The sequence below is a fragment of the Mauremys reevesii genome, linkage group 5 (assembly GCF_016161935.1).
Source record: "Mauremys reevesii isolate NIE-2019 linkage group 5, ASM1616193v1, whole genome shotgun sequence".
Classification (NCBI taxonomy): Eukaryota; Metazoa; Chordata; order Testudines; family Geoemydidae; genus Mauremys; species Mauremys reevesii.
In genome coordinates this window covers 83,492,291-83,506,858 of record NC_052627.1, presented here as the reverse complement: position 1 = coordinate 83,506,858, position 14,568 = coordinate 83,492,291, and the positions used below count along the sequence as shown (strand labels likewise).

Sequence of the window (14,568 nt, the reverse complement as noted above, 5' to 3'; positions counted from 1 at the left end):
TCTATATGGACTGTACAATTCATTCAAAATTGCTGTATTGAAGGGAAGGTGGGGGAAAAAGCCAGTTTAAGGTCTTTTTGAAATTACATGCATTTGAAATAAATGAAACTATTGTACTATATATCATTTTTGTAACATACCTTTCTCTTCAGAAGTAACTTTTCTGTATTTCATAGGTTAAAGCAGATGTTAAATGATCTTATGTACCAACAAGAACAGCAGCAGCAGGAGAAGCCACAAAGAAAGGAAAGAGGCAGCAGTGCGCCACCACCTCCATCTCCTACAGTATTTTGTCCTTTCAGTTTTCCTCCACAACCTATGAATCTATTTAACATACCTGGATTTTCTAATTTTTCTTCTTTTGCACCAGGTAGGTATTTCTGGAAATGTAAAGAGAAAGAAATGACTAAATGCAAAGTTTTGGTGTACAAGTTATATAAACATTTTGCTTTGTTAGACTTTGGTAAATGGGTTCTCATGTTAAAATAGTATTTTTACTGTTTTCCCTCTACTTCCCTCTGCAAACCGATTAACCTTAGCTCCTGGAGGCCTGCTTTACCTTCTTTTCTCCATATGTTTCCCAGATCATATTGCCTAATGAAATGGTCCAAACAACTTGTGAGGTTGTGAGCCCAGGCTATCCAAGCAGATGGGCATGAACATTTGCTGCCAAGAGATGGAGTACATATTTTGAGCTCCATGTGGAGGGCATGGCTTCTATCTGGCAGTGGGGAAAAAAGTGAACTTAGTGCTGGTAAAACATGCCAGATTACAGCAGTGATGTTTGAAATCCTCCTATATATAGGTCAGGTATAGGATGAGGATTGTTAAAAGAAGTTTCCACACAAGCCCCTGCCATTGTGCAGTAACACTCTTCTGAAGAAGGACTGCCTACGTGGGGAGAGTGAACATGTTCATTACTTGACTTCTCTGATGAGACTGCCAACACTTGTTTTGGATTGAGTCTGCCACCAAACAGGCATTATATGTTACTGAGCAGCTACACCAGTACAAACCCTTAGTGTAGACAGACAAAGTTTCTATTTGCATTGGCAGAACTTATCCCTGCTTGAAATCTGGGTAAAAAGCTACACTGTGCAAATGGTAGATTTCCCTGGGTAAACTATGGGTTGCACTTGTGCATCTACAGTGATGGCTGCTCAGACATGGTTGAAATTGGGACAAATTAAGACAAGGCCCCAGTATCACAGCAGTTTAAAATCAGCTACTGTCGTTTTTCTTGTTTTCTTTTTGGTATGTGAAAACCATAGGGGAAGGAGCATTTTAAAAATATTTACTAGAACATTGCATAAATGATAAAACTTTGAAGCTGTAGTGATATGCAGTGTATTCTCTAATGTGTGGTGTCACCTTTTTTTTTTTCTCCCTGTGTGGTATGTCTTCTGATTAGCTTTAATTTACCCTCACAGGTATGAACTTCAACCCTGTATTTCCCTCTGGTTTTGGAGATTTTGCACATAATGTTACCCCACACAACAGTGAGCAACCACAGCAGCAACCCCTAGATCATAACACTTCTGGAAAAGCTGAATACATGGCATTTCCAAAGCCCTTTGAAAGCCGTTCCTCTATTGGAGCAGAGAAACAAAGGTATTTTAACTATTTATGGTGGAATTCTCCTTTAATCATTCTTTACTTGTAATTTGGTTTTGGAACCCATCAGTGTATCGGAACTTCTACTTTAAAGGTAAACAATTGAATTAAAGGGTGAACAATCCTCATTGTAATTTGCTCTTCCCTACCTGTGTTATGACTATTTTCTGTTGACAGAAAAGTGTGGTCTTAATTTACAGTTTTTGGCATGTGTGAAAGATACACTGGGTATAGTTAGGCACAGTGTTTGCTGAATGGTCTTACAGGTTTTATACTTAGAAAAACTATATCCAAGTTTTACAAATATTGAAAGATACTTATTTTAATGAGTAGATGAGATACATTCTGTTGCCATACAGTCACATAATGTTGTGCTAGAGGACATCATGCAGAGAGGGATATATTATTGCCTTTAATCACTGCTTCTTGGAGCAGCTAGTCTTGAAACTCACAAGAGGAAAGGCAATTCTTAATTTAGTCCTAAGTGGCGCACAAGGAGCTGGTCCATGAGCTGAACCACTTGGCAATAGCAACCACAGTGTAATTAAACTTAGCAACCTTGTAGGGGGAAAATATCAAAGAAACCCATCACGGTAACATTTAACTTCATAAAGGGGAACTAAACAAAAATGAGGAAAGTAGTTAAATGGCAATTAAAAGGAACAATCCCAAGAGTGAACTTTTTAAAAACACCACAATGGAGGCTCAAACTACATCTATATCCCAAATTAAAAAAAAAAAAAAAAAAAAAGTAACAGGACCAAAAAACACATCATGGCTAAACAACAGAACATAGGCCATTAGAGACAAAAAGGCATCCTTTAAAAATTGGAAGTCAAATCCTACTGAGGAAAATAGAAAGGAACATGAATTCGAGCTGCACTTAATATTTTTTAAATTGTCAGGAGATGTTGTGAAAGCCAAAAATATAAATGGGTTCAGAAAAGAATTGGATAAGTTCATGGAGGATACGTCTATCAATAGTTATTAGCCAAGATGGGCAGGGATGCAATCCCATGCTTTGGGTGGCCCTAGCCATGGACTGCTAGAAACTAGGATTGGACAATGGGATAGATCACTAGATAAATTGTCCGATTCTGTTTATGCCCTCTGAAGCATGTGGCACCGGCAACTGCCAGAAAACAGATACTGAGCTAGATGGACAATCTGTCTGCCAGTATGGCCATCTTTGTTCTTCAGAACAATATGTTACTGCACTGATTTAAAAAAAAAAAAGACACCATATGAGTGTACAACCATAAATCTGAAATATATATCTCTGCATGATAAACTCAGTGGGTAATGTGAATTTTCTTCTAATGCCTGTAACTCTCTTCCATTTTTTTTTGTAAATGTTACTAATTCTGCAGCATCACCTTACAGTTGTTGGCTATTGGGTAACTGTATAGGTATTCCTTAAATCATGGATGAACCTATAATTTATTTGTCTGATAGCATTTGCAGTTCCTTCCCCAAAGAGCTTTGTTGTACTATGTATTTTACAACTTTTCTTTCTGATAAGGAGTCAGAGACAACCTGAAGAGGAATTAGAAAACAACACACCAGTTTGGCTAGATGACAGCCAGGAAGGAAGAAAAGAAAAACAGTCATTCCTGAAGACAGGGTTTGCGGTTTCAGTACAAAATATGGCATCTGGTAATCACAAAAGTCAGTCTGATACCAGCCGGAGGAGAAGAGAGTTTGATGAGGAATCTTTGGAGAGTTTTAGTAGTATGCCTGATCCAGTGGATCCAACTACTGTGACTAAAACATTTAAATCTAGAAAAGCATCAGCCCAGGCCAGCTTGGCATCTAAAGATAAAACACCTAAATCGAAGAATAGGAGGAGGAGTTCTACTCAGCTGAAAAGCAGAGTTAAAAATACTGGTAGGTTTTCAGCTAACCTTAATGGCACTGAGACAAACTCCATTTTAATCATATAACTTAAATGTTGCTTCGGGTGTACTCTGGCGTGTAGACAGTGTCATAATTAACATTAAAGTTTTGGGAATGGAAGTTAATTTTACACAGGATGTGGAGATGGTAAGTGATGTAGCAAAAGTTTTATTTTTGTCATCTTAAATGTGTCAGAAATGCTAATGGCTTGAACATGGTGCTTTTAGTGTGGAAAGGTATGAAACCCAACAAGATGGGAGTGAGTTCCGCAGTGTACAATATTGATAAAATTGTGTTTTTTTTTTCTAAGAGAACCAAATTTAAATTGCAGTTTGTTTAAACAGTGTAATGTACAGAATTGTTTGCCAACGTACATACGCTCATGTAAAATACGTTCATGTTGACTTGGGTGCTTGTAGTCTGCCAACATGCTTCTGCATCAGACTTAGTTATTAGCCAACAAACGTTCTGTGGTGAATTGCATCTTGCAGACTATTCATTGTTAATACTTCACCACTGCTTTCCGTTCTGTAACAATCTCTAACTCATGTTTGACACCGTCAATGCTAATTACATAGACATCTCAACCTCCCATTATTATAAAAATAATTTAAGTTCTGCATAGTTTGAAGTAACAAAAGAGTGGTTAACAAGTCTTTGGATTGCATTTTTGAGCTATCATTAAAACTGACTAGAAACAGGTGATTTTAAGATTGTTTTTAAAGAGACACTTTTTGTTCATTTAAGGTTATGAAAGTGCCAGCATTTCTAGTACATGTGAACCTTGCAAGAGTAATAGGAGCAGGCGCTCTGTGCAGAATGAAGAGGCTGTTCAAGCAAAAGTGTTCAGCAAAAAGAATCAAGAACAATTGGAAAAAATAATTAAATATAGTAGATCTACAGAAATGTCCTCAGGTATTCTTTTAATTAATCTGAACAATATTAAAAAATTCTGTAAATATGTATTGATCCTGTAACTCCTTATTAACTGTTAAGGGTATTTTACCAGTCTTCCTGTGAGCTGTTAAAGGGTTTTTCAGGTAAGAGACAGTCACTTCATGGCTTAATTAATTAAGTGCTGTCACTATTAAAGTCCTTGCTAAATGTGTATATAGGATACACATGTAATATTTTAGCCCTTACATCACATTTTAATCTTCAAAACTGCTGTACAAATATTGTGATAAAGCGGAAAGTGTTTTGAAGTAGACTAAATATAACATTTAACATAATTTTGAAACTAACTGTAATCTTACTATAAACACTCTGGGGAAAGATACAAGTACTCATTAATGTTATTTTATGGGAGGTTACCGGTTGTGCTAGATAAAGTGTCATGGCAAAAAACACCAGTTAGAATTTCAGATGATGGATTCCACCTGCACTTAATATTTTAAGTTACATACTGTACTGCATGCTGTTCCTTTCCATTCATGTTCACATTTAAAACGACTCTTTCAGGATTAAAAAAAAGTAAATCTTTATTTAACAGTCATATCTTTAAAAATGTGCGTTTACATTTCACTGTTTACACTGCTTGCTTTTTTTGCATTCCTGTATCGTGAACATACTGTACGTAGTATCATTTTTAGATTCTTACATGTTGGCTCAATGCTGCAGTGTTTGGATAGAAACACTGCTTCCCAAAAGATGTCTAATGCCAACATTAGTTAAAATAGTATATTTTACTTAATTCCGTAGAGCATATTGGTTACAAGGTTTTGTGGAGGAGAAAAATAAATCTATCAAAACAAACATCTTATGATGTCCCTGTAAGTGTCCCCCATTCCCCCCATTTCCTTTCTGACCTTTATGAAACAGGTGGGGGGATTCACTTAAGAATTGTGATTTTGATCCATTGCTTCTTTACTATAATTAGTCAGACTTTGTCCTTCTCTTCCTTGTAGTTTATCCCTGGTCTCAATATCCAAAAGTTTATGGGCAAATTATGCACTTGAAATTGCATTTGTGGTTCCAGTCGGATCTTTGCATATATGATAGGGTAGAATATGGGCTTTAGTGTTTATCACATTTGTAAAACTTATTCTTGGTTTTAGGTTAAATATTTTGAATATCTTTGGTGTTTGTAATTTAATGTTGACCAGATTAGATTGTATTTCTTTTTCTAGTTAGAATAATTAGTTTTAGTTGCTTAAAACAAAACACAAAACTTCCTAAACAAACAAACCCGCTCCTCCCGTCTCCCCTCCACTAGTTCTGTAGTTCAGTTTAGTGTCATTTTAATGAGTCTTCCTTCCACTGATTCATATAGACAGTCTTTATTTCTAGTACACATTTTTGTGTTTTATCACTGTCTGTCCCCGCTTTCCTACAGCACATGCTAGGAGAATACTGCAGCAGTCTAACAGAAATGCATGCATTGAAGCCCCAGGTAATGCATTAATTGCTTAGCTTCAGAACTGTTCACAGCTACTTACTTTTCTTTCTTAGCTTTTATTCTAGAACTAAACTGTGTTTCTCAGTAGCTCTTTTAGTGAATTTTATGTATACTAATTTTTATTGTTGCGAGTATTTTATTTAAAAAAACAAAACAACCCCCGCTCCGACCCCAGGAAAACAAGAACCTTGTGTTTTGCTGAATATTCGATAACACAGCTACTTTGAATCATAACTGGTTTGTACTTCGTATTTTTCTTATTTAAAGTACAATGTGGTTAATGGCATTAACTACTGCTTTTGATTCAAAATATGCATGTAGAACATAGTAAAATTGATTTCAGGGGGCATTCTTGTGCCCTTATTAGCCTGCAGCTTTGGTAGAATTGATGATTGGATTCAGTCTACCCTGAAAAGCAAAGTACATTTAAGTATGTCAGTAAATGTTGAAAGGCGGCCATTATATTTTAGTCTTTTAAAAAATAAAACTGCATTTAAGCACACTTGTAAGACTGCTGAACTAACATCAGATAGTAGATTTAATACATTTGTCTGCATTCTTGAATAATTTGGTAAATTTTGTGATAAACCACAAACATTCAACTGTATTTTAATTAAAGAAGAAACACAGAACTATACCCCATAGTACTTCTGTTACTTTAAAATAGTAGGGAATGGCCCTTTTATTAGGATCAGTATGTTTATTGAGTTTTCCAAGAACTACGCTTCCTTCTACCCTTTTTAAAATAGTTAACTGTTTCATGTAAGTAAAGTTAATAGAACTTGTTGTACTACTCCTGGGGAAATTCTGCACTACTGCATGCACGTGGAAACACGTCCCCCCAAAGATTCTCTTTGCTTCACGCAGAAAAATGGTTTCTGTGGGGAAGCAAAGATAAGCTGTACAGAGTGCTCACTCACCCTCCCTGGCAGTGCAGGTGCGTCTGTTCAGACAGCCGTGGGAGAGGTAAATCACTGGGGTTGGGGATGCCTTGGCCAACCAAGGACATTAGTCCTGGGTGGGGTTGGGGGTGGCAGGAGGAGGACGGAGACAAAGTTCCCCGTCCCCTGCATTGAGCAGCCAGGGCTGGGTCAGATCAACCTCCGGAACCCTCACCTGGCTGCAGGAAGCTCTGTACTCTGGGAGAGTTCCAGGTGTGGGGAGTCAGACTCAGGTGGGTGTGGAGGGGTCCAGATGCATGGGGGTTGGGTAGGGGGAGCGTCCATCCCCCTGAGCCTCCCCCCTTACATTGGGAGCCCCCCACACCTGGACTCCCCACCCAACTGAGCCCCAATCAGCTGCACCCTGACCCCACTCCCCCAGCACTGCAGCTGAACCCCCCACACCCAGACCTCCCCCCCCCCCCACACTGCCAAGCCCTACTCACCTTCACCTGGACTCCCCTGCAGAGTCCTATTCCCCCTGCACCCAGAAACCCCACCCAGACCGCGCCACACAGAACCCTGGTACTCTTGAGGGAATTCTGCACCAAAATGTTAAAATTCTGCAAAGTTCTTCATACTTTATTTGTCAAAATTACACAGTAACACAATAACTACCAAAATAATTGAGAATGGTGCGATTATAATTTATTTCAAAATACTTGTCAGCAAATAATTGAAAATGGTACGATTATATTGTTGTTTTGACAAATTATGCAGAATTTTAAAATGTGCACAATTTTTTAAATTTTTTGATGCAGAATTCCCTCAGGAGTACAGTACTTTATTTTCAAAGGAATGGAGATCATTTTTAACCTTGCATACTTCTTAAAATGTTGAACAAACATTAATAAGAGGTGTGAGTCTAAAATCTGAGGAGTAAATTCACCTCTGCAAAAAGCTCAGTGTGTGTGTGTGTGTCTCTCTCTCTCCTGCTTAAATGAAGCTGGGATGAAATTTACTTCTATTGTAGCATTACTGGAATGTCAGCCTTTGCCCCCTGGCATTTGTGGGCCCCTGGATTCCTGTAAGCATGTGTTCTCTGGGCTAGGCCCTCGTCTGCACTAATCTGTTCATAGTTTGGAGGGAGACTCTTTTCCCATGCACAGCCATTGCATTCTTCCTTCCATGTACAGCATATCAATAGGATTTAAGTGTTGCAGAAAGTTTTGTCGGGACTTCAGCAGTTTGGTGAATATCACCTTTAGAATGCAAAAAGAACAGGAGTACTTGTGGCACCTTAAGGTGCCACAAGTACTCCTGTTCTTTTTGCGGATACAGACTAACACGGCTGCTACTCTGAAACCTGTCTTTAGAATGCAGAAATTATCACCAGACCAGATTTTCTTTGTTCCTTGTTTCTTTAAAGAGGATATCTTATGTATAAGGCTAGATTTTTCAAAAGGAAGCTTGTGATTTTGGGTGCCAAGCTTGAAATACCTTAAAGAGGCCTGGTTTTTAAAAAGTGGTCTACCTACTCTCAAAACCTGTGTCCATATATATGTTTGTGCATAATGTACTCAATTATATTCCACATCTTTAAAGTTGTCATTCAGAAACTTAAAGGAAAAAAACAGCCACAAAGCTAGTCCTGATTTCTAAAACATGGGAGTATATGGTATAATTTAATTATTACGTTATACATAAATGCTTAAATGAAGGCAGACGGTCTAAAACAGTGGTTTTTGACCTATGTTCTGTGGACCCCTGGGGGTCTGCAGACTCAGGATTTTCAAAGGGGTCCACGTCTCCATTTAAAATTTTTTAGGAGTCTGCAAATGAAAAAAGGTTGAAAACCACTTGTCTAAAATATAATTGTATTATGTTTTAAATTTTTGTAGCCTTCGGGAAATAGTAAGCTTTAAGAAACAGTAAAGGTGCTCAGCTGTTTAAAATGTAAACTGAATCCAAGATAAAGTTTTCAAATATAATTGAGGTATATGTCAATAGAGAGAGAACTATCAAGAATTTCATGAGCATAGATTGGCTCCTTTATTCCTCTACAGAAACTGGTAGCGATCTTTCCATGTTCGAAGCTTTGCGAGACACCATTTATTCTGAAGTAGCTACTCTGATATCTCAAAATGAATCTCGTCCACATTTTCTTATTGAACTTTTCCATGAGCTTCAGCTGCTAAATACAGACTACTTGAGGCAAAGAGCATTGTATGCATTACAGGTATGCAAAACATTTTATTTACATTATGAATTGGATAAACTTTCTTCACAATATAGATTTAAGATTCATTATATTTTTTAGGATATAGTGACTAGACATATATCTGAGAACAATGAAAAAGGAGAATGCACAAAGTCTCTGAATTCAGCTACCTGGATAGCTTCAAACTCTGAACTTACTCCCAGTGAAAGTCTTGCTACAACTGATGATGTAAGGTGTTTTGTTTTTTTATCTTCAGAAACTAGTTTAATATGAAATTCATTTCTTCATCTTTCAGTTTCTGTGCAGGTTTTTAATGTTGCAGTCACCATAGTGACTTGTTTTCCAAAATCCACACTAGCTTATAAGCCGTCACTTTCTTGTAAGAAGAAACTTGCTAAAAGATATCTTCACATGGGAATTATGTGGAATCTTGTTTCATTTAATATCGAAAACTAGTGTAAAAGCTGGTAAAGAAGACTCAGTGCCCTGCAGTTAATGTAAAGAGCCCAGATTACTTCATATCTGAGACGAGATTCTACCAGGAACTTGCAGCAGTTCTTGTCAATCCTTCAGCTGTCAAAACTGCTTCAAGAGTGGGAGGATGAGATAGGGAGTGACAGCAATTCCCAATAGAATCCCAAAGACTTAAAACTTTCTGTAGTTTAAGAAATCACAAACACCAATGCCTTATTCAATTATATTACCTATATATGGATGCAAAACAGATCATTATAGAAGCACCCTAAGGATTTACCTCCTTTATAAGTTAGGTCATTCCCAGTATGGAAGTCTGGGAACACATTTTGTAACCTTAGGGACAAGGTGAAGAGAGAATCAGTGGCTTGCTGGGATAATTGAGGAAGCATGGCATATGCTTGCTTTGTGTAAATTGGTTTGTATGGTTTTTTAGGAAACCTTTGAGAAGAACTTTGACACAGGAGCAAGTAGAGATTGTGAACAAAATGATGCGGACAATGGCAGTACCATGTCGACATCTTCAAATTTTGAACCTTTTGCCACTGATGATCTTGGTAAACATTACATTAATTGTCAGTATTAAACAATATATGTGAAACATTAAAAACTTTTGACTAACTCTGAAAGATATACTTCCTGTATCCTAAGTAATTATGCCTCTTGAACTTAAACATAATCTTACTTTGTAATTCATTATTACAGTTAGGCACATTGTGTTTGCACATGCATACCTTAATGTAGAATTTAAAAAACTTATAAAAAGTATTTTTACTCTAAACATAGGCAACACTGTGATTCACTTAGATCAGGCATTGGCTAGGATGAGGGAATATGAGCGCATGAAAACTGAAGCTGAAAGTACCCTTGACTCAGAGGGCTGCTGTAGTAATCTCCAGAGTGTCTCTGCTGTTATATTAGAAGGTATGTGCATATTTTTATTTTGTGTTTGAAAACAGTATCTGTAGATAATATCAGGAACTATTCACTGAACAATTCATTTCCATCTTAATTATACTTTATTGTAATTTTAGTTTAATTGCATAGGATTTCGGCCATAACTAAACGTGCAGTTTTAACTTAAAGTACAGTGTATTTTTTGAAACTGATACTTATTAAATAGAGATATCTTATGGTTTGAATGCACTTTATTTTACAAGGTCCATCTACTGGGGAGAGTCACTGTGTGTCACAGCCTAGTGAAGTTTCTACTGTTCCATGTCCTCGTATAGATACTCAGCAGCTTGATCGGCAGATCAAAGCAATTATGAAAGAGGTCATCCCTTTTCTGAAGGTAAGAGATTTTATTTCTGAACAATTTTCTTGATGAACAAAAATCACACAACATAGTTGTACAAAACAAATTATGAAGCAGCAGTAACTTCTCTATATGTATGGTTTAAACTAGGTTTCCAATTTAAGACAAATTTTGTACCCCATCTACTCTAAAATTGAACCGTTTCAAGTTGAATTGTAAATGCAGAAATTAACTTCCAAGTAATCTTAGTCTGATGTTGTCACCACTGTAATCTGTGGACAACATAAATTAGTTAGATTTGTGACAATAATTCCTACTGGCTGACATTTTAAACCCTCTATATCCTGATGGTTTAACACAATTCCTGATGGTAGGAACTTTTGAGGTTTGCCTATGAATTCAAAGAGGCTTACAACTGTAGATATCTTTTAACAATGCCCTCCAGCATATATAGGGTTTTAAATGTTCACACCCACGAAGTATCTGAAGATCCTAAGATAGTAGTAAAATTTCTGGTGGCTGGTGTGAAGAAACTATATTGGAAAGGTGGAATAGGGCTAGGTTGGGCTTAGATTTTATATAAATAAGGTCTTCACTGTAATTCCTTCTGTGTGGGGGCCCTTAAGGTTATGACATGAGTTTAAAAATACAACCTGGTTGTGCCATGTGAATAGAATGGAACTGAACTGTGCTTCAACTGTGTTCCCAGAACATGTTACAGCTCTGGAAAAATGTCTGTCTGTAAATGTCAGCTTTAAGATATGGTATAGTGACCACTTTTTTAAGTAGTGATAATTTTCTTTGTCCCCTGGGATTTGCTAGGAACACATGGATGAAATATGCTCTTCTCAGCTGTTGACATCAGTAAGACGTATGGTCCTGACTCTTACACAGCAAAATGATGAAAGCAAAGAATTTGTGAAATTTTTTCATAAGCAACTTGGTGGCATACTGCAGGTCAGTAACTTCTCTTCATAAATTTTTGTTTTGGGCTATATTGCAAATTTTGATAACTTGCAGCAGATTCACAATCTCTAGTCTAAACATTCCTTAAATCTGTACTATAGTGATCTTGATTTTCAACAGTGCTTAGCAATTTGCAGCTCCTCCTGATTTCTGAAAATCAGGTCATAAATTATTACACAAACCCTTGCCTCTCTTCTCCCTTCTTCTTTGACATATTAATAAAATAGTACATTGTTCATAAATATCTTCTCGTATCTCCCTCCAAATTAGTCTCTCAGGATAGGACAGCAGTAGAAGTCTGGCAACATAAATACAGATTTGAAACCTATGAACCAGCTGCCAGCATAATTGATTTTAACGTAACTTTTTTGACATTTGGTCAGAAAGTCAAGTATTTGATCAAAACTAAACCACCCTTTCATTAGTGCCCACATACCACAGGGATTGCGTGGGTTGACAGTACTGAGAGAGATCCGTATATGGTTCTTCTAAATCAGAATTGAGTAATGTCAGCAGACAAATTTGCATTGCCCTCTCCTTGTGCTTTGGCCTATTACATGCATGGATACAAAGAACAGTCAAGTTCTGGGAATCCTGATACCTTCCAGAATAAGCAGCAACTACATGATAAAATATGAACAAATATTTAAAATAAAATACTTGTGGAGAAATACATCTACTGAGATGGCCTTTAAAGGTAACCATAACGATGGTTTTGTTTGTGGGCATGCACTTGTACTGTACTGAAACTAGAAATTTACTTCATGTGGACCACTGGAAAGTCATCAAGTGATCATGACTTTTGACTGCCATAGGCTTGGGGCCAATTCAGATCCGTGACCTGGTAACAAGGAGCTCCATGTTATGTCGTGGTGGATTCCATTTAAACAAGCTGCCTAGACAATCTGTTTCTAACTAGCTTCACTCTGTTTGTAATATGCTAGGTTTCTGATCTTCAGGGGTATATAAGGAAAAGCTATTTAGTCTTCATTTCAGTTTTAAGATCATGACTCAAACTGAAGAACTTTTTTCTTTTTACAGGATTCACTGGCAAAATTTGCTGGTAGAAAACTAAAAGATTGTGGAGAGGATCTTCTTGTGGAGATCTCTGAAGTTTTATTTAATGAACTAGCCTTCTTTAAACTCATGAAAGATTTGGACAGCAACAGTATTACTGTAAAACAAAGATGCAAAAGTAAAATGGAAGCAGCGGGAGTGATACAACCTTACGATAAAGAGGTTAACAGCTTAAGCTTTTTCTTTTAAGCATGTAATTTTTCTGATTTCAGTTAATGTGTGCATATTTAACTTAATTATTTTGAAAACTTTTCCTAGAAAAAAGAACATGGCTTCTGAAAGCTTATTTCTATTAATAGGACATCATAGTAATAAAATGATTGTATATAGGCACATCAATTACAGTTAGTCCTCAGTGGCCTAGTGCATGGAAGACGTCAGAGATAATGTTCTTCCTGTCACATTTTTCTGTTTTTCCTCATAAGCAAAAAACAGGATCCAACCTTATAAATATGCACAAGTGAGTTTACTCAGGTCAGTTGTCCCATTAAAGTTATTGAGATTATTAATTTGAGTAAATAGTTGGAGAATTGGGTTCATGAGTTTGTTCTCTTCAGTTTCCCCAGTGCACCACCTCTCTTGCCCTGCACCTTCTGCCCTTCCATCCACTACTTCAGTGAGACTAAAGTTTTGCAGAAAGACTACTTATGCTGCCGTGTCAGTGAGCAATCTGGCAAAGTTTCCGTTTTGGCAGGGTTTCTTGGATGTATGACGAACTTCAATAAGGAATGTAAATAAAATGTTAACCTCTATTAAAAAGAAACACGCAAGTTGAAAGTGGACAAATTCAGTTTGGAAATAAATATACATTTTTAACAGTGAAGGTAAACTACTATTGGAACAACACCAAAGGTTATGATGGATTCTCCATCATGGGCAATTTTTAAATCAAGTTTGGATCTTTTTTCCTAAAAGATCTGCTCTAGTGCAAACAGGAATGATGTTGTGGAAATTCTATGTCCTGTCTTAGGAGGTCAGACTAGATGAAAACAATGGTCCCTTCTGGCCTTGGAATCGATGAATAAGAATGTAATAGAAATTCTCCTCCTGTAATGCTAATAAGAATATCCTTGGTACCATCTATACCAACAGGATGTATCATGAGCACTTTTAGTTCTGGACTGTGGGATCACCTGGTGTCACCTTGAAGAATGTCATTGCAGCATCCTCAGGGTTCATAATGAACTTAGTATAGAAAAACTAAATAAGAACAAAAATACTTTGTATAAGCTAAATGAATACTACCCCACCATAGCATTAAGCAGCCTACCTAATTACTTCCTTTTATATACTGTAGTTGTTCCCTTTTTGTATTTTAATGGAAGCCCTAGTTAGTAGCTTTCTTTAGAAGTCTCAAATAAATAAAATGCGCTCAACTAATTTCATTTTAATGTGAATAGAAACATCTGTGAAATTGGGATAGTACAAGAGTCATAAAAATTCATTAAAAAATATAACTGAACACTAAGATACCTGGAAAAGGATTTCTGAATGAGTATTGTAACTCCCAGATAGTGATGACACCTATTTAAAGATGTATCCCTTCAAAAACTACAGCAAGACTTGAGAAATACTTGCTAGAGTATTTTATTGTAATTTTTTAGATTGAATTTATAATAGTAGGCATGGTATATAAACATAATTCTAAGTAAGGGTATGACACTAAGTCAATTTTTTCCAGTATTTCAAAGCTATTTTTTATTTAAATGTGGATTTATATGTAGGCTAAATTTTGTAATATGGATATTTTCAATTCAGAATTGAAGATAATTTAATTGGTTGT

At 36.6% G+C, this 14,568-nt stretch overlaps 1 protein-coding gene across 20 annotated transcripts in view; it reads left to right on the top strand.

Moving 5' to 3' along the window:
- PCM1 (pericentriolar material 1) overlaps positions 1-14,568 on the top strand; it is a 75,584-nt gene that overhangs the window by 47,397 nt on the left and 13,619 nt on the right. For 13 of the 20 annotated variants that reach the window (XM_039540280.1, XM_039540279.1, XM_039540278.1 and 10 more), the window contains 12 exons: positions 177-370; positions 1,431-1,611; positions 3,137-3,501; positions 4,258-4,425; positions 5,846-5,902; positions 8,856-9,028; positions 9,110-9,238; positions 9,921-10,041; positions 10,271-10,408; positions 10,645-10,778; positions 11,565-11,699; positions 12,750-12,947. In XM_039540280.1, coding sequence (XP_039396214.1) covers positions 177-370; positions 1,431-1,611; positions 3,137-3,501; positions 4,258-4,425; positions 5,846-5,902; positions 8,856-9,028; positions 9,110-9,238; positions 9,921-10,041; positions 10,271-10,408; positions 10,645-10,778; positions 11,565-11,699; positions 12,750-12,947 — 1,993 coding nt within the window. The remainder of the gene's footprint in view (positions 1-176; positions 371-1,430; positions 1,612-3,136; positions 3,502-4,257; positions 4,426-5,845; positions 5,903-8,855; positions 9,029-9,109; positions 9,239-9,920; positions 10,042-10,270; positions 10,409-10,644; positions 10,779-11,564; positions 11,700-12,749; positions 12,948-14,568) is intronic. The other 7 variants (XM_039540297.1, XM_039540295.1, XM_039540292.1 and 4 more) reach the window with 2 other exon arrangements.